We start from the raw sequence: 18,979 nt of genomic DNA, 5'->3' as shown, positions 1-18,979 counted from the left end.
GAAAGAGGCAGTGGCAGTGGAGGGAGGGAGAGGCCGTGCCTGGTTTCCTTTCGGTCGTTGTTTTTCCTGGCCTGCCTCATACACTGCCAAGGGGTCTGTGCCGAGCTGGGCTTGGGCCCAGGCAGAGGACAGAGCCAGGGAGGGCCCTCTTCCCTTCCGGCAGGGAGGAGGCACCACAGTCATTTCCGAGACCAGCAGGCACGGGGCACTGGGCTCTCTGCCCCACATGGAGTTCCTGCTAGCGAAACCTGGGCACTTCTAGGAGACCCTGGGCTATACCGGCCCCTCAGCCAAACCCCTGGGGCTTCCAGCCCAGCTCAGCCCACACTGGCTTTGCATGACACTGAGCGAGTCACTTCTGCTCTGAGCTCCAGTTTCCTTGTAAAATGGGGGTAGGATTGGGGTGAAGATGGGTGAGTTTGGCATGCAGTAAGTCTTCACCAAACAGTAGTTCCCAGCCTACACAGTGATGGAGTCTGGTTGCAATTTCCCAGCTCAGAAGAGCCTTCCATCCTCATCCCTGCAGGCCTCCTTTCCTGGCCTCCCTCAACCAGCCAGCAGGGAACAGAACAGAGGGTGTCTGCCAGGAATGGGGTGCTATTGCTACAGAGTCCTGGACCAGGATCAGAGATTGCAGCTCCTCTATCTTCTTTCTGTAGGGATGACTTGGACATCTGCCCGCCCTTTGTCATATCGGGCCTGTTCTACATCCCAGACAACTAGATACAGGTCTCAGGGTCACACTGTGACCTCCAGCCATCATGCCCTTCTCTGGGCTTCAGCTCCTTGGAGCAGCAGCCACCAGTCACCCAGAACTCACTGTGCAGGGCCCAGGCCAAGGCTTTTGTGCAATAGCTGGTTCAATTATCCCGTCAGGCTTGTAAGTTTAATCCTGTTATTACTGTGTTCACTTTATAGTTGAGGAGACTGAGGTGCAGAGAGGGAAATTGACTTGCCCAGGACTACAGGCTGGTCACTGGCAGAGATGAGATTCAGTGGTCTGGGGCCCATCTTGCTCTGGGTTTCCACTGCAGCTTAATCCCCTCTCTGTTTTGTTTTGTTTTGTGTTTAGGAAATAGGGTCTCGCTCTGTTGCCCAGGCTAGAATGCAGTGGCACAATCATAGCTCACTGCAACCTTGAACTCCAGGGCCCAAGTGATTCTTCCATCTTGGCTTCCTGAGTATCCTGGCCTGTAGGTGTGTGCCACCATGCCAAGCTAACTTTTTTGGTTTCTTTATAGAGGTGGGGTCTTGCTATGTTCCCCAGGCAGATCTCGAATTCCTGGGCTCAAGCGATCCTCCTGCCTCAAGCCTCTCAAAGTGTGGGATTACAGGTGTGAGCTACCGTGTCCAGCCCCTCAAAGTGTTGGGATTATAGGTGTGAGCTACTGTACCCAGCTCCTCAGTCTTCTCCCTTTAAGAAAAGCTTCTGGCCCTCCTACGGGCTTTTGTGAGGACTGGGTAAGAGGTGGCTGGGAGAGGCTTTGGAAGTGTGAAGAGCCCAGGTAGCCGGGCACAGTGGCTCATGCCTATAATCTCAGCTACTCAGGAGGCTGAGGCAGGAGAATCCTTTGAGGCCAGAAGTTCAAGATTCTCCTGGACCACATAGTGAGACCCTGTTTCTTTTTATTTATTTATTTATTTATTTAGAGACAGAGTTTTACTCTTGTTGCCCAGGCTGGAGTGCAGTGGCATGATTTCAGCTCACTGTAGCCTCTGCCTCCCTGGTTCAAGCAATTCTCCTGCTTCAGCCTCCCAAAGTGCTGGGATTACAGGCACCTACCACCATGCCTGGCTAATTTTTTGTATTTTTCGTAGAGATGAGTTTCACCATGTTGGCCAGTCTGACCTCGAACTCCTGACCTCAGGTGATCCACCTGCCTTGACCTCCCAAAGTGCTGGGATTACAGGTGTGAGCCACCATGCCCGGCTGAGACCCTGTTTCTACAAAAAAATGCAAAAATTAACCAGGTGTGGTTATGCATACCTGTAGTCCTAGCTATTCCGGAGGCTGAGGTGAGAGGATTGCTTGAGCCCTGGAGTTCAAGCCTGCAGTGAGACATCATTGCACCACTACACTCCAATCTGGAAGATATAGTGAGACCCTGTCTCAAAAAAAAAAAAAAAAAAAGCCCCAGGTAAATGAAAAGGCATTTCTGAGAATAGGGTCTTCCCAGCCTTCTGGGGCTGTGCTGTGATACAGACACCGGGAGCTTGTGGTACCTAGGTTTGGGTTTTGGTTCTGCTGCTTCCTTCATGAGTTTCTTGGTCTCTTTGTGCCTCAGTTTGCTCATCTGCAGCGTGGCAGTGATGCGATAGGAACCTGCCTGTCTCTGGGGTTGCCCTGCTGTGAACGTCGGGTGATTAATGGGACTTGCAGTGGGGGCTCTCCTCAGCCTCCTCACACCCTTCTGTCTCCCACCCCTGCACAGGTCTCTAAGGACATCTCCATGCGGCTGCATAAGGAACTCGAGGTGGTGGAGAAGAAACGGGCGCGGCTGGAGGAGGAGAACGAAGAACTTCGTCAGCGGCTTATCGAGACTGAGCTGGCTAAGCAGGTGCTACAGACGGAGCTGGAGCGACCGAGAGAGGTGAGGACTTCGTGCATCCAGCAGGGCCAGCCTAGGCCAGGTGGGCGTATGCAAGCCCCCACAAGCCAGTGTCTCTGCAAGCCCCCACTTGTGGGAAATGGGCAGCTTATGCCTCCCTGGCAAGGTCGTTTATTCATTCATTCCTCCAACATGCATTTCCTGAGCAGCTACTGTGTAAACTGTGTGCTGAACACTAAGGTTACTATGGTGAACAAAATACATCCAGTTCCTGTCCTCAGGGAGCTCACAGGGTAACGGGAGGGAGTCATTCATCAAAGAACCACAGCTACTGTGGGAGGATTCACTGAGAAAACATGCAACAATGTCAGGCATGGGGCTCAGCCCTCTGTGCCTCAGTTTCCTTACCTGTAAAATGGGGCAGTGGTGCCCTGAGTCATTGTGAGGACCAACAGGAATAACGCACGTGTGGAGTGGCTGCAAGAGACTGCCAGGTCTGCCATTTGGTGTGAAGTCAGTGCGGGGGCTGGGTCTCAGGCCGGTGTCGCTGGGGTACTGGTGCTTCCTCAATGTGACCCTGAGACACAATCCTGTCTGTCTTTGTTCATGCCAGTTCCTCCCCCTGGCAGACCTCCTCTTCCTGTTGTGTGTTGGGTATACAGTGTGTTATGCGCCCTGCTTGACAGCTTATCTCAAACATTTTCATGCTAACAAGGTTGCAATCATGCCCATTTTATGGATGAGCAAACAGCCCTTGAGAGAGGGAGGGATGACCTCAAGGTCATGCAGGGCTGAGGGGGTTCTGCAGAATGCCAACTAGAAACCATCAACCTAGGTGTCCCTTGAAGGCTGGAATCCCCCCATTCCAGGGGTCTATGTTCCAAATGGTCTGGGGTGGCTTCTGGCCCTAGAGGCAGAGCCAGGCCTTAGCTCTCTGCCTGCTGATGAGGTATGAGGATCATGCATTCTTCCAGGGCACACTCCTCGCAGCAGGCGCTGCCTGCCTTCCTCCCCCAAGGGCGAGCCTGCCAGTGTCCCTGGACTGAGACACCACAGCCCGAGGCCAGAACATTCCTCCAGCCATCCTTCCCACTGGGCGTGTTGGTGTGATGTGCCAATGCCCTCTCAGTGTGCAGGGAGAGGAGGCGTTTGCTGCTAAGGGTGGCTAGCCCTCTCCCTTCATTCAACTGCCCGCTCCCACGGCCTGGCCCATAACACAGAGCACCCTCTTCACACCGTCTTGCTGCTGCTACCCTTGATAGTGAAAAGGGGAGACAATTTCTGAAAGCATCTTAAGGTCACAGTACAAGTGATGAAACTGAGGCTCCAGGAGGAACAACTTGCCTGAGTTCACCCAGCCTGTACTTAGCAGAGATGTGGCTGGAACCCTGAAGCCACTTCCCTTCTCTAAGTCTCAGTTTCTTTATCTGTGACATCAGGATAAGCAAACAAACAAGCAAAGCGTGCATGGTGGCTCACACCTATAATCCCAGCACTTTAGAAGGCCAAGGTAGGCAGATCTCTTGAGCCTAAGAGTTCAAGACTAGCCTGGGCAACATAGCAAAACCCTGTCTCTATAAAGAATGCAAAAATTAGCCATGCTTGGTGGTGCCTGCCTGTAGTCCCAGCTACTTAGGAGGTGGAGGCTGTAGTGAGGTGAGATTGTACCACTGCACTCCAGCCTGGGAGATAGAGTGAGACCCTGTCTCAAAAAAAAAAAAAAGATAAAAGGGGTCCAGGCACAGTGGCTTATGCCTGTAATCCCAGCACTTTAGGAGGCCGAGGCGGGTGGATCACCTGAGGTCAGGAGTTCGAGACCAGCCTAGCCAACATGGCGAAATCCTGTGTCTACTAAAAATACAAAAAAAAAAAATTTAGCTGGGCGTGGTGGTGGGCACCTGTAATCCCAGGTACTTGGGAGGCTGAGGTAGGAGAATCTCTTGAACCCAGGAGGTGGTGGATGCAGTGAGCCGAGATCACGCCATTGCACTCACTCCAGCCTGGGCGACAAAAGCGAAACTCCATCTCAAATAAATAAATAAATAAATAAATAAATAAATAAATAAATAAAACAGGGTGATAACTGTACGCAGCCTATGAGGTTGTTTAGGATCATGAATAAGATTATGTAACCATGGAATACTATGAAGAAATTAAGAAGAATAGATAGTATGGCAGTTCCTCAAAAATTAAACAGGACAATCATATGATCCAGCACTCTCGCTTCTAGGTGTATCCCCAAAAGAATTGAAAGCAGAGACTCAAAGAGATATTTACACATCCATGTTCAGAGGAGCATAACTCACAATAGCCAGAAGATAGGAGCAACCCAAATGTTCATCAACGGATGAATGGATGAACATAGTGTAGTGTACATGTGTAATGGAAAACTCTTCAACCTTACAAAGGAATGAAGCTGGGTATGATGGCTCATGCTGTAATCCCAGCCTTCTGGGAGGCAGAGGTGGACAGATTGGTTGGGACCAGGAGTTCAAGACCAACCTGAGCAACATGGCAAAACCCCATCTCTATAAAAAATACAAAATTTAGCCAGGCATGGTGGTGCATGCCTGTAGTCCCAGCTACTAGGGAGGTTGAGGTGGGAGGATTGCTTGAGCCCAAGAGGTTGAGGCTTCAGTGAGCTATGGTGGTACCCCTGGACTCTGGCCTGGGCTATAGAGTGAGACCCTGCATCGAGAGGGAGAGGGAGAGGGAGGAAAACAGAACAGAACAGAAAAGACCAGCACTTTGGGAGGCCGAGGCCGGCAGATCATGAGATCAGGAGATCAAGACTATCCTGGCTAACACGGTGAAACCCCGTCTCTACTAAAAATACAAAAAAATTAGTCAGACATGGTGGCGGGCGCCTGTAGTCCCAGCTACTCAGGAGGCTGAGGCAGGAGAATGGTGTGAACCCGGGAGGCGGAGCTTGCAGTGAGCCTAGAATGCGCCCCTGCACTCCAGCCTGGGTGACGGAGCGAGACTCCATCTCAAAAAAAGAAAAGAAAGTATTTGGAATTTATTTGTGAAATTTTAAAAGAGGTCAGACTTGTAAAGAGCTCTTTGTGGTGCCTGGTACAGAGTAGGTGCTCAAGAAACACTGGTTCACATGCCTCTGCGGCTGCTGTCAGTGAGGCTGGTCTAGCTCTCCTCACGTGCCCTGTGGTGTCTCAGGCTTGTGCACAGAAGGCGGGAGCCTGTGTTTATTATTTGCTGTTTATCCTCTCCCTCCTCCCTCTCTTTCCTGACATGGTTTCTATGGAGACGAGGGTCCCTGAGCAATTCTTCTGCCAGAGCCTCAGTCCCATCATCACGATCTGCCGTTGCCATCCTGACAGGCTGCCGAGGCGGTGCTGTCACCCGGCTGGGAACAGGAGCCCCTGGCCTGAGCTGATGTGGTTGCCATGGAGACAGCTCTCTGCTAGAGAGAAGGGAGGTGGCAGGCCCCGGCCGAGGGCTGCGGTGGCACTGTTGCCCAGCTACCCCTCTTCCAGTATCACACCCCTCCTTGTGTTTTAGGCAGAAAGCCAATACGAGTGTTGACGTGATTTATTATGGTATAGCTGCTGTGTCTGAGCCCTCACTCTGTGCCAGGCACCACACAAGCCTTGACCACACCAGCACATTTAACCCTCCAACCGCCTTCCCACGGACACGGTGTGGTTGTCTTATTTTATAGGTGCCACTGTTTGTTGGCAATTTTAAAATCATGATTTAATTCCCATATCATACAATTCACCATTTAAAAGTACTCAGTTCAGGCTGGGCGCGGTGGCTCACGACTGTAATCCTAGCACTTTGGGAGGCCGAGGTGGGCAGATCACCTGAGGTCAGGAGTTCGAGACCAGCCTGACCAACACGATGAAACCCCATCTGTACTAAAAATACAAAAATTAGGTGGGTGTGGTGGTGGGTGCCTGTAATCCCAGCTACCTGGGAGGTTGAGATAGGAGAAGAATTGCTTGAACCCGGGAGCTGGAAGTTGCAGTGAGCTGACATCCCATCATTGCACTCCAGCCTGGGCAACAGAGTGAGACTCTGTCTCAAAAAAAAAAAAAAAAGCGTGCAATTCAGACCAGGCATAGCAGTTTGGGAGGCCGAGGCAGGATGATTGCTTGAGCCCAGGAGTTTGAGACCAGCCTGGGCAATATAGTAAGACCCCCATCTCTACAAACATTTAAAAAATTAGCTGGCATGATGGCACAAGCCTATGGTTCCAGCTACTCAAGAGGCTGAGGTGGGAGAATTACTTGAGCTTGGGAAACGGAAGTTTCAGTGAGCTGAGATCACGCCAGTGTACTCCAGTCTGGGTGACAGCGCGAGACCCTGTCTGAAAAAATAATAATAAAAATAAAAACAACAAAACAGTGTATAATTCAGTGATTTTTATTATATTCATGATGTTGTGTAGTGTCACCATTATCTAATTCCAGAACATTGCCATGACCCCAAAAAGTAACCTCATGCCTGTGAACAGTCACTCCCCACTCCCCCTTTCCCTCTTGCCCCTAGCAACCACTCGTCCGCTTTGTGTCTCTGGATTTGCCTGTTCTGGATGCTTCATCCAAATGGAGTCTTTGGTGACTGGCTTCTTTTACTTAGCATCAGGTTTTCAAGGTTTATCCATCCATGTTGAAGAATGTAGCAGGACCTCATTCCTCTTTATGGCTGAGTAATCATCCATTGTGTGGGTATATAACCACATTAGATTTGTCCATTTATCTGGGTTGTTTTGGCTACTATGAATAATGCTGCTGGGAACACTCATGTGCACGTTTCTGAGATTCTGTGTGTGCTCTCTTGTGTAGATCCGGGGAGTAGAATCGCAGGATGTAGACTCAACTGGGGAAAGACAAAGATGGGATTCAAACCCAGGACTCCACATCTCCGAAACTCACACTGACTTTTCTGGTGTTGCCCCTACACTCCTTGCCCCACACTTGCTTTCCTAGGACCCTCAGGTGTCTTCAGAATCCTGGAAGAGGCTGCCCACTCCAGTGACTGCTTCCCTCCCTGGCACAGCCTTCTCATCCAGATTTCCTACCTGGTGGGCTAGGAAGGGGCTGATAGTTCAAAGCCTGGTTCTACCTTTTTTCCGGCTTTGGCACTTACTCGCAAGTGACTGTAACCTTTGGGGAAATGATATAACTGCTCTAGTGCTTAGTTTGTTTATTTATTTTATTATTATTATTGTGGGAGACAAGAGTCTTGCTGTGTCTCTCAGGCTAGAGTGTAATGGCATGATCATGGCTTGTTGCAGCCTCAAACTTCCGGGCTCAAGAGATCCTCCTGCCTCACCATCCCAAGTTGCTGGGACAATAGGTGCACGCCACCACACCTGGCTAATTTTGTAATTTTTAAAGAGATAGCGTCTCTCGCTATGTTGCCCAGGCTGGTCTCAAACTCCTGGACTCAAGTGATCTGCCCGCCTCAGCTTCCAAAGTTCTGGGATTACAGGCATGAGCCATCGTACCCAGCCCAGTTTGTTTATTTATAAAATTGGAATATTATCCCTACTTCTCAGAGGTGTTTGTAAAAATTAAACAAGACAAGCAAGTAAAGTGCTTAACACAGACTAAGGACTTATTATTTTCATTACTGCCACAACCACCGTGAGGGCTGCGGGTCTGGAGAAGCATTTGCCGTAGTTGAATAAATACATTTCTGCTGCCTCTGGCAAGGAGCTCTGTGTCTAGAGCTGCCAGTTGCCCGGGAAAGGAGCAGCTACGTTGCCAATCTTCACGTGCAGTTGGCTCCATCTGTCCTTGTGACATTTGATTTGGGGCCAATGTTTAAACCACTCTTTGTTTTCTTCCCCAAATGATCTCTCCCTAACCAAGAGTCACATGGCCTCTCTCTGTGGCCATTTCAGCCATTCTGGAGGAAGAATGAGCCTAAATCTTTGAGGTGCACCCCCAACCCTGGTTTCCTTCTAGAATCTGGAGTAGGCCAGGCACAGTGGCTTACATCTGTAATCCCAATGCTTTGGGAGGTCGAGGCGGGTGGATAACTTGGGTTCAGGGGTTTGAGACCAGCCGGGGCAACATGGTGACATCCAATTCCTACAAAAAATACAAAAAAGTAGCCAGATGTGGTGGTACACGCCTGTAGTCTCAGCTGGTCAGGAGGCTGAGGCATGACAATTGCTTGAACCTGGGAGGCAGAGGTTGCAGTGAGCCGAGATCATGCCATGGTACTCCAGCCTGGGTGACAGAGTGAGACCCTGTCTCAAAAAAAAAAAAAAAAAAAAAGAATCAAGAGTAAATTTTGTACCTGAAGCACAGTCTGTGCTTTCAGTGAGACCTTTCCAAACATCTCCTCCTCCAGATTTGGTGAAAATCTGCCTCGCTGTTTTGGCAGAAGGTTCATTTTGTTCCTTGGAAGGTTGGCCTTTGTTTCTTGGCTGAAGTGGCGCAGGAAGGTGTTTGAGTGCAGAGGCCCCTCCAGAGCTGTACTCAGGAGCTCTCTCCTGGGCTGAAGGAAAGACAAGGGAGAACATAGCTTAGGCTTCTCCTAGAAGCCTGTAGACCAGGGATGCTTGGAGGCACCACCCTGGCTGCTCAAAGACAGCCTTGTGAGTTGCTGGCGAGTGGGGAAGCCCCTGTTGCATGCCAGGCCACAGTTTGTCCTCAGGGCTGGGCATGTCCCCAGGCCTTGCGACTGCATTCCTGCTGGTGTCCAGGCACCACCCTGCCCTGTCCCACCCTCTCAAGGCCCAGAGCCAGAACATCTGCCTCTTGGGCAGACTGACTTCATCCCTGGGGGCTCCACAAAGGGGCTCTGACAGGCCCTGGCTTTCTTGAGGGGTGGCAGCCCCCCAGCCGCCTGGCCAGCTACTGCCCTGCAGAAGGGAGGAAGGTCTTTGTGCACTCTGAGCCCGCCTTGTTTTCCCTCCAGAATGGCAGGGCTGTGTGGGAACCCACATGGCTTAGGTAAGGTGGGGGAAGTGTCAGGTCCCACCACAAAAGGGTGGAACTCGTCTCCTCTGCCCACTGCCCTGCTTTCTGGTGAGATTCAAGCCACTCAGCTCATTCACACCTTTTCTCTGCCTGCTGGAAAGGTGTGTGGTGACTTCTTGGGGAAAGTATATTTTAAAAACCTTTTATAATGACTTTTCCCTTCCCCACAATAGGTAGTAGTACATACTTAGCAAGCAGAAAAAGATTAGAAGATTCAAATAAGCCATAGGGAATTTCTGTGTGGATAGGGAGGTGCATATACTTCCAATAAGTTTTTCTATGTATACATATATGTGTATTTAAATGTAAATGTGAATATGCTTTTTTTCTTTTTTGGAGACAAGGTCTGGCTCTATTGCCCAGGCTGGAGTGCAGGGATGTGATCTTGGCTCAGTGTAACCTCTGCCTCCCAGGCTCAAGTGATCCTTCCACCTCAGCCTCCCGAGTAGCTAGGACTACAGGCACGTGCCACAACACCCAGCTAAGAATATGCATTTTGTTTGTTTTGTTTTTGTTTTTATTTTTGTTTTTGAGACGGAGTTTCACTCTTGTTGCCCAGGCTAGAGTGCAGTGGTGCAATCTCAGCTCACTGCCACCTCTGCCTCCTGGGTTCAAGCGATTCTCCTGCCTCAGCCTCCCAAGTAGCTGGGATTACAGGCATGCACCACCATGCCTGGCTAATTTTTTTTTGTATTTTTAGTAGAGACAGGGTTTCTCCATGTTGGTTAGGCTGGTCTTGAACTCCCGACTTCAGGTGATCCACCCACCTCGGCCTCCCAAAGTGCTGGGATTATAGGCATGAGCTACCGCGTCTGGCCAGAATATGCATTTTTTTAATCTAAAAAAGTAATACAAACTTAGTGAAGCAAAAATATCGTTAGAAAAGCACACAGATGCATACCTAGCATACCTCTAAGGACAAGCTGCAGCGCTCTGGTTACGTTGGTTGCCTTGGGCGGGATAACTGGGTGACTGGGTTCACTGTATTCTTTTATGTACTTTTTGAATGTTGAACCATGTGACTTTGTTATCTATTCAAAAATAATAGAAATAATAAAACCCGTACATTAAAGAAGAAAGCCTTCAGTTTGACTCCTCAGCCGGACCCAGCAGCAGCAGTTTGCTTTGTATCTTTCCAGGCCTTTCTCTAGTCTCATACAATGCAGGTTTCTATAGATTTTGAAACTCTTTTTTTTTTTTTTTTTTGAGACAGTCTTGCTCTGTTGCCCAGGCTGGAGTGCAGTGGTATGATCTCAGCTCACTGCAACCACTGCCTCACGGATTCAACCAAGTCTCCTGCCTCAGTTTCCCTAGTAGCTGGGATTACAGGTGCCTGCCACCACTCCCGGCTAATTTTTTGTATTTTTAGTAGAGATGCATTTTCACTATGTTGGCCAGGCTGGTCTCAAACTCCTGGCCTCAGGTGATCCACCCACATCCACCTCCGCAAGTGCTGGAATTACAGGCGTGAGCCACCACACCCAGCCATTTCTTTCTTTCTTTCTTTTTTTTTTTTGAAACAGAGTTTCGTTCTTGTTGCCCAGGCTGGAGTGCAGTGGCACGCTCTCGGCTCACTGCAACCTCCACCTCCCAAGTAGCTGCGATTACAGGCATGCACCACCACACCTGGCTGATTTTGTATTTTTCGTAGAGACGGGGTTTCTCCATGTTGCTAGTCTCAAACTCCTGATCTCAGGTGATCTGCCCGCCTCAGCCTCCTAAAGTGCTAGGATTACAGGCGTGAGCCACCGCACCCAGCCTCTTTCTTCTTTCTATGGCTGAGTAAATATTCTGTTGTGTGGATAGACCACATTTTTTTTTATCCATTCTAAAGTTAGTGGACATATTTGGGTTATAGGTTTTGTTTTGCTGGTTACTTCTTTCCCTTAACAGAGTGTCTGGGAGACTTTCCCATGTCAGTGAATCTCGTGATCGCTCAGTCCTATGAATGGCTTTTAGGTGATCTCATTCATTGACATGTGATGCCTGACCCCTTAGTACCTGTGGAGACCCCTGGTTCTCCTCTCTGTCACTTCACTTCCTTCCTCCAGGGAGTCTGCAGTCCTTGGCGTGGCTCTGGTCACCTAATCCATGGTCCAATGTTATAAATGAGAAAATGGAATTTCAGGGAGAGGAAAGGGGTTCATCCAGGGATCATAAACTCAGTGTCGCAAGGGCCCCAGGGTTCAACTCCCAGCTGAGGCCACAGCCCTTCCCACTCAGCTTGTAATAGGTGGGCCCAGATCCTTCTGTAGCCTGATGGTCTGAGCCCAGAGCCCCCACCTTGCACTCGGCACGGGGTCTGCTTCTGTGTGCCGTGTCCAGAGCCCCACTGGCTGCACTTGTCTGCGCCTCCTGGCTCTTGTGGAAGGACTCCTTTTCTGACCCATAGCCCTGTTTCATCCCCTTCCCTTCCAGCTTTTGAAAGCTCCCAGGTCGGCACTTCTCAAATACTGGCTCCTGGCTCTTGGCACCCAGCGTCTGAAATATCAGCCTCTGCCTTCCTGCCTCATTTGCATTTCAAAAGGTCTCTTTAGGATTTGATTGGGCTCTCAGATACTCTGTACTTAAGGGTCCATCTGGAGCTCTCCTTGCCTGGCATAGTGGATCCGACCTGCATTTCCGAATCACCTGAAAGCATTTAAAAAATACTGATGTCTCAGACCTACCCCAGACCACCAGTATTTTTTTTTTTTTTAAGTAATTCTCATGTGTACCAGGTTGAGAACCACTGTGCTAGCTACACTCTGGCCCTCATCAGGGAAGGCACATTTTTTCCTACCAACTCTTTGGAATTTGATTAAGAGCTATGTCAAGAACTGGTCCCAGGTGAGCTGTGGGTGTGCTGTGAGACCTTGGACAAGTCCCTGCCCCTCTCTCTTGGTTTCAGAAAAATAGGACTCGGATTAGATCAGTGGCTGTCACTTTCAGGGATGGGGTGTGAGAGGCGGGGATGGGAGCAAGCATGTATCCAAATCACCTGGGGCCATTTTCAGAAATATACCAGCCCACCTTGAAAAGTCAAAACAACCTGTAAGCATGGTTTATACATACACCGCCACCATGAATCACCCCTCCTCTCTTGGGAGGAAGCGCTCAATAGAATCGTGCATCTAATTGAATGACTTCTTTAAACATTGAGAAACTTCAGTAATTGTTATTGTAACATTTCCTCCAATTCCCTCTGTAGGGCTTGTGCCATTTGGCATTCTTGCCAGCAATTTATGAACCTTTTTGTTTCTCCATAGCTTCACCAATAGAATATGTCGTCAGATATTTGGATTTTTGCCAATCTGATAGGTGAGAAACGGTATCTCAGTGTAATTTTAATTTGCATTTATCTAACAGGAGCGGGGTTGAATATCTTCTTGTGCCTTGATATCTTCATGTGCCATGATCCATTTGCCTTTCTTTTCCTGAGAACTGTTTTTTCATATCTCTAGCCTATTTTCCTACAGGTCTGGTGACCTTTTTAATGTTCTGTTTGTGAAACTCTTTCCATATTTAGGATATCAACCCTTTGTTGGTGTTATACATTACAGATATTTTTTCAGAGTTTGTCATTTATATTTTTACTTTTCTTAGGGTGTTTTTATTTCCATGCAGAATTTGCTTGTGTAATCAAATGTATCTATATTTTCCTCTATTGCTTCTGGATTTTAAACATCTTATTTTTTTGAGGCAGAGTCCTGCTGTGTTTCCCAGGCTGGTCTCAAACTCCTCAACGCAAGCAGTCCTCTCACCTCAGCCTCCCAAAGTACTGGGATTACAGGCATGAGTCACTACGCCCGGCTAGCTTCTGGGTTTGTTTTTTGAGACAGGGTCTTGCTATGTTGCCCAGGCTGGTCTCGAACTCTTGGCCTCAGGCAATCCTCCTGTCTTGGCCTCCCAAAGTGTTGGATTACAGGCATGAGCTACCACATCCAGCCCTCATTTTCATTTTAGCCATTAGTATTCATTCTAAATTAAAGTTCCCACTAGATGTCAGTTTCATGAGGACAGGATTTTCTCTGAGGTGGAGATTTGCCTACTGAGCTTTATGGAAGAGTGTCTTGGGGAACAACACCACAGGGAGTGAGGCAGAGCTGGAAGCTGAATTACGCCAGTGATCCCAGTAGATCCCATGGGGAGCTCTGGAGCTAGGATGGCCCTCCCTGTAGAGCTGAGGTTCTACATGGACCCGTCCCTGGATGTGGGCTCCATCCATAGATGGCACCTGCCCTTGGACAAGGTGGTTCCCCTCAACCAATGGCTGCCACTGGGAGGGATACTCAGCTTTGAGGTCTCAGCTCTGAGAATGAGTGTCTCAGTTCCGAAGGGGAATCTGGGCAAAGCACCACAACATCCTCCGTGGTTCACTGCTGTGTTCTGTACACCTACCTACCTGGCGCATGATAGGTGCTCAGGAAATCCTTTGATGAAAGACAAGCAAGAACAGAAACACAGCTTTCCAAGTCTTAGCTGAGGCCAACTGGGTCACACATGGGAGTGGGCTACAGGGGAGGAGCCCTGAGCAGGTGTTTTCAGAATCATCTCCAGTGCTTCTGGCCTGTCTCCCATTGCTGCTCACTGGGTGATCTGGAGGGCTCCTCTTACTCAACAGTCAATGCCGTCAGGGTGGGGTGGCCTGGGGACTGGGGCCCTCCCTGGACCCTGGGCACTGTGACAGCTGTCTGCATGTGCATCACCCTGTGAGCTTTCAGTTCTGACTTTTTTTTTTTTTAAATTCTCCCTTCAGCATTCCTTGAAGAAAAGAGGAACCCGCTCCCTGGGGAAGGCCGATAAGAAGCCTTCGGTGCAGGTAATTCCCAGCAGCCCCCGTAGGAAGGTTTTATTCTGAAGACCTGAGCCTGACTCTAAGTGGGCTGGGGATCCCAGATTCTGCCCTGTCCTCCCCTTGCTCATTTTCTTTTCTTTTTTTCTTTCTTTCTTTTTTTTTTTTTTTTGACACAGAGTGTCACTCTCTTGCCCAGGCTGCAGTGTATTGGCACAATCTTGGCTCACTGCAACCTCTACCTCCCAGGTTCAAGCGATTTTCATGCCTCAGCCTCCCAAGTAGCTGGGACTACAGGTGTGCACCACCACATCTGGCTAATTTTTGTATTTTTAGTAGAGATAGGGTTTCACCATGCTGACCAGGCTGGTCTCGAACTCCTGGCCTCAAGCAATGCACCTGCCTCGGCCTCCCAAAGTGCTGGGATTACAGTTGTGAGCCACTGCGCCCAGCCCCCTTGCTCATTTTCTTAGTCTCACTGCCCACTTTATTTCCCAAAACCACATCCTGAGCCCATGGTGCTTAGATGCTTAGATACTCACTCCCCACCCCAGCCAGGAACTTAGCAAGCAGCACTACAGTCACATCCAAAGGTCTAGAGTTGGAGACCGAGGCTTGAATCTTGGCTCTGCCACTTGACTGCCATGTGATTGGGGTGAGTCATTTTTAGTTTCTGGGCTCCATTCCGTATCTATCCCTGTCTTGGGGTTCATTGGAAGAATTGGATAAAGTACTACTATATGCAGCAAAGGCCACATACCATTAGCTCCTAGTGGTATGGGATTGTCAGAATGCCAGGCCCTTTTCATGCTTAGCTCATTTAATCCCCTCTGTCGCTCTGGGAGGGAGGTAATGTCACTGCCGCATTTTACTGATGAAGCTGTAGTAGCAGCAGTTGTTCATCAATATGTCACCTGCTCCTGGACTCCCAGGCTGTGTGTGGCGCCCCATCCTTGCGGTCATTTCAACGTCTACCCCTCTGCATCTCCCCCGGACCCTTACCTCCTTGAGGGTCTGGCTGTGTCTGATTCACCCCTGTGTTCCCAGCACATAGTTAGTGCTCCCCAAAATGCCGTGGCTGGTACTGAGCCTCCCAGCACTAACCTTCCTGGGTTGTGTCTGTCCCCGTGGCCCCAGGAGGACAGTGCAGACCTGAAGTGCCAGCTGCACTTTGCAAAGGAGGAGTCGGCCCTCATGTGCAAGAAGCTCACTAAGCTTGCCAAGGAGAACGACAGCATGAAGGAGGAGCTGCTGAAGTACCGCTCGCTCTATGGGGACCTGGACAGTGCGCTGTCAGCCGAGGAGCTGGCGGATGCCCCCCACTCACGGGAGACCGAGCTGAAGGTGCACCTGAAGCTGGTGGAGGAGGAAGCCAATCTGCTGAGCCGCCGCATCGTGGAGCTGGAGGTGGAGAACCGAGGCTTGCGGGCTGAGATGGACGACATGAAAGATCACGGAGGTGGCTGTGGGGGGCCTGAGGCACGCCTGGCCTTCTCCGCGCTGGGTGGCGGCGAGTGCGGGGAGAGCTTGGCAGAGCTGCGGCGACACCTGCAGTTCGTGGAAGAGGAGGCTGAGCTGCTGCGGCGCTCTTCTGCCGAGCTTGAGGACCAGAACAAGCTGCTGCTGAACGAGCTGGCCAAGTTCCGCTCGGAGCACGAGCTGGACGTGGCGCTGTCGGAGGACAGTTGCTCCGTGCTCAGCGAACCTTCGCAGGAGGAGCTGGCGGCCGCCAAGCTGCAGATCGGCGAGCTCAGCGGCAAGGTCAAGAAGTTGCAGTACGAGAACCGCGTACTCCTCTCCAACCTCCAGCGCTGTGACCTCGCCTCCTGCCAGAGTACGCGGCCCATGCTGGAGACGGACGCCGAGGCCGGGGACTCTGCCCAGTGTGTGCCTGCTCCCCTGGGCGAGACACACGAGTCCCATGCGGCCCGACTCTGCAGAGCCAGGGAGGCCGAGGCGCTGCCTGGGCTGAGGGAGCAGGCCGCCCTGGTCAGTAAAGCCATTGATGTCCTGGTGGCTGATGCCAATGGCTTCTCGGCTAGCCTCCGACTGTGTCTGGACAATGAGTGTGCTGACTTCCGGCTGCACGAGGCCCCCGACAACAGCGAGGGCCCCAGGGACACCAAGCTCATCCATGCCATCCTGGTGCGCCTGAGCGTGCTGCAGCAGGAGCTGAACGCCTTCACGCGGAAGGCAGACGCAGTCCTCGGGGACTCTGTCAAGGAGCAGCAGGAGTCCTTCTCATCACTGCCCCCCTTGGGCTCCCAGGGGCTCTCCAAGGAGATTCTTCTGGCAAAAGACCTTGGCTCAGACTTTCAGGTAAGGTGTCTCATGCACAGATCCTATTATTTATTTTTTTCCTTTGTTTTGTTTTGTTTTTCTTGAGAGAGGGTCTCTCCCTGCCAGCCAGGCTGAAGTGCAGTGGTGCAGTCTCAGCTCACTGCAGCCTTGATATCCTGGGCTCTAGCCATTCTCACCCCTCACCCTCCTGAGTACCTGGGACTACAAGTGAGCACCACCACACCCAGCTAATTTTTATTTTTTATTTTTTGAGACGGAGTCTTGCTCTGTCACCCAGGCTGGAATGCAGTGGCACAATTTTGGCTCACTGTAACCTTCAACTCCCAGGTTCAGCGATTCTACTCCCTTAGCCTCCCAAGTAGCCACGATTACAGGCACCCTCTATCACACCTGGCTAATTTTTATATTTTTAGTAGAGATGGGGTTTCACCATGTTGGCCAGGCTGGTCTTGAACTCCTGACCTCAAGTGATCGGCCCACCTTTGCCTCCCAAAGTTCTGGGATTACAGGCGTGAGCCACTGTGCCTGGCCATAATTTTTAAATTTTTTTGTAGAGATGGGATCTCGCCATATTGCCCAGGCTGGTCTTGAACTCCTGAGCTCAAGTGATCCACCAGCCTCAGCCTCCCAACGTGCTAGGACTATAGGTGTGAGCCACTGTGCGTGGCCTGATAGTCACTTTTTAAATGGTCAGTATTTTTGTGTGTCTAGTGGAGTGGATCTAAAATATTTCATCCTTGGCAACTTGCCCTTCTAAATCATTGTCTACATATGTATCATATATTTGTTTTTCCACCCAGATTGTTTTCTATCTATTGTTACTATACACTTTATATTTTTTACACAGTGTATCAGTTTGTTCATTTATGATGCTTGTCTGTTGTTCACACACTTTTTGTGCTCACTGCTGAAAGTGTCATGATTAGCAAAAACAGATATGATTCCCCCTCTCATTGCCCTTATCATCTAGTGGGGCAGAGTCACCCAAAATATCATGTCAGTGAATGTGCAATTAGACAGAGAGAGGAATCTGAAGGAAAGGTACATGGTTTTATGAACAAGGAACTTGATCTAGACCTTGTGCTGAGGGAGGGCCTCTGATCTGACCAGAGGTCAGAGGGATGAATGGCTGGGGGAACAGTGTTTTCAGCAGAGGAAATAGCCTGTACAAAGGCACAGCTCAGATCAGAGGCGGAAGGAGCGTGGTGTGTCCAGGGCACTGAGTGAAGAGACAACATGAAGCTGGACTGCACTGAGCATGGGGGAGATTTGATCTTCATCCTCAGAGCAATGGCAGGGAATTTTTCATTTCCAGGGAAACAGAGTGATTTAGCACTTTCTTTTTTTCTTTTCTTTTCTTTTTTTTTTTTTTTTTTTTTTTTTTTTTGAGACGGAGTCTCACTCTGTCACCCAGGCTGGAGTGCAGTGGCACGATCTCAGCTCACTGCTACCTCCGCCTCTCAGGTTCAAGTGATTCTCCTGCCTCAGCCTCCCAAGTAGCTGGGATTACAGGCATGTCCCACCACAGTTGGCTAATTTTTGTGTTTTTAGTAGAGACGGGGTTTCACGATGTTGGCCAGGCTGGTCTTGAACTCCTGACCTCAGGTGATCCACCCGCCTCGGCCTCCCAAAGTGCTGGGATTACAGGTGTGAGCCATCGCGCCCTTCCAAGATTTAGCACTTTCTTTTTAACAGCTATACAGTGGATATGTGCCATAATTTCTTTAACTCAAGACCTGTTGATCCAGTTTCATCTTACTTGTTTAAGCAAGCACACTGCCTTTTTTTTTTTTTTTTTAAGAAACAGTCCTGCTCTGTTGCCCAGGCTGGAGGGCAATGGTATGATCACAGCTTGCTGCAGCCTCAAATTGTAGATGGAATTACAGGCATGTGCCCATAGATTGCTCTGTTATCTCCCTCTTGGTTCTTCTTGAAAGAGGGATGAACAGAGGTCACACATGTGATAGGATAGTTGGGGCTGACTCAGAAGGTTTGTGCACAAGACACACATTCACAAAATTACTTCCCACTGACCTAGTCATTCATCCTTTCTGCAAGCATTCACTGAATGGCAGCAGTGCTCCGGCCAGGGCTGGGTCTGGGTTGCAGAGGTGAATCTACGAGGGTCCTAGCCCTCCGATGGGTGGTTCAAGCCTCTTAGGGAGCGCAGAGGCCTGGGGTGGGCGTTTCTGGCACCCCTCGGGCCCCTCCCCATGGTGATATTTGGTTTGTTCTGCCTGTGCCTCTGGGTGCAGCCGCCTGACTTCAGGGACCTGCCGGAATGGGAACCCAGGATCCGAGAGGCCTTCCGCACTGGTGACTTGGACTCTAAGCCCGACCTCAGCCGGAGCTTCAGGCCTTACCGAGCTGAAGACAATGATTCCTATGCCTCTGAG

General features: G+C 50.1%; 1 protein-coding gene across 1 annotated transcript in view; it reads left to right on the top strand.

Moving 5' to 3' along the window:
- Positions 1–18,979, top strand: part of MTCL2 (microtubule crosslinking factor 2) — an 85,932-nt gene that overhangs the window by 30,023 nt on the left and 36,930 nt on the right. Inside the window, exons 3-6 of the mRNA XM_007964121.3 lie at positions 2,433–2,591; positions 14,247–14,309; positions 15,420–16,601; positions 18,839–18,979. Of these exons, the coding sequence (XP_007962312.3) occupies positions 2,433–2,591; positions 14,247–14,309; positions 15,420–16,601; positions 18,839–18,979 (1,545 nt within the window). The remainder of the gene's footprint in view (positions 1–2,432; positions 2,592–14,246; positions 14,310–15,419; positions 16,602–18,838) is intronic.

Source organism: Chlorocebus sabaeus, chromosome 2 (genome assembly GCF_047675955.1).
Source record: "Chlorocebus sabaeus isolate Y175 chromosome 2, mChlSab1.0.hap1, whole genome shotgun sequence".
Classification (NCBI taxonomy): Eukaryota; Metazoa; Chordata; class Mammalia; order Primates; family Cercopithecidae; genus Chlorocebus; species Chlorocebus sabaeus.
The sequence above is the reverse complement of the archived record's forward strand: the minus strand, read 5'-3'. Positions and strand labels throughout refer to the sequence as shown.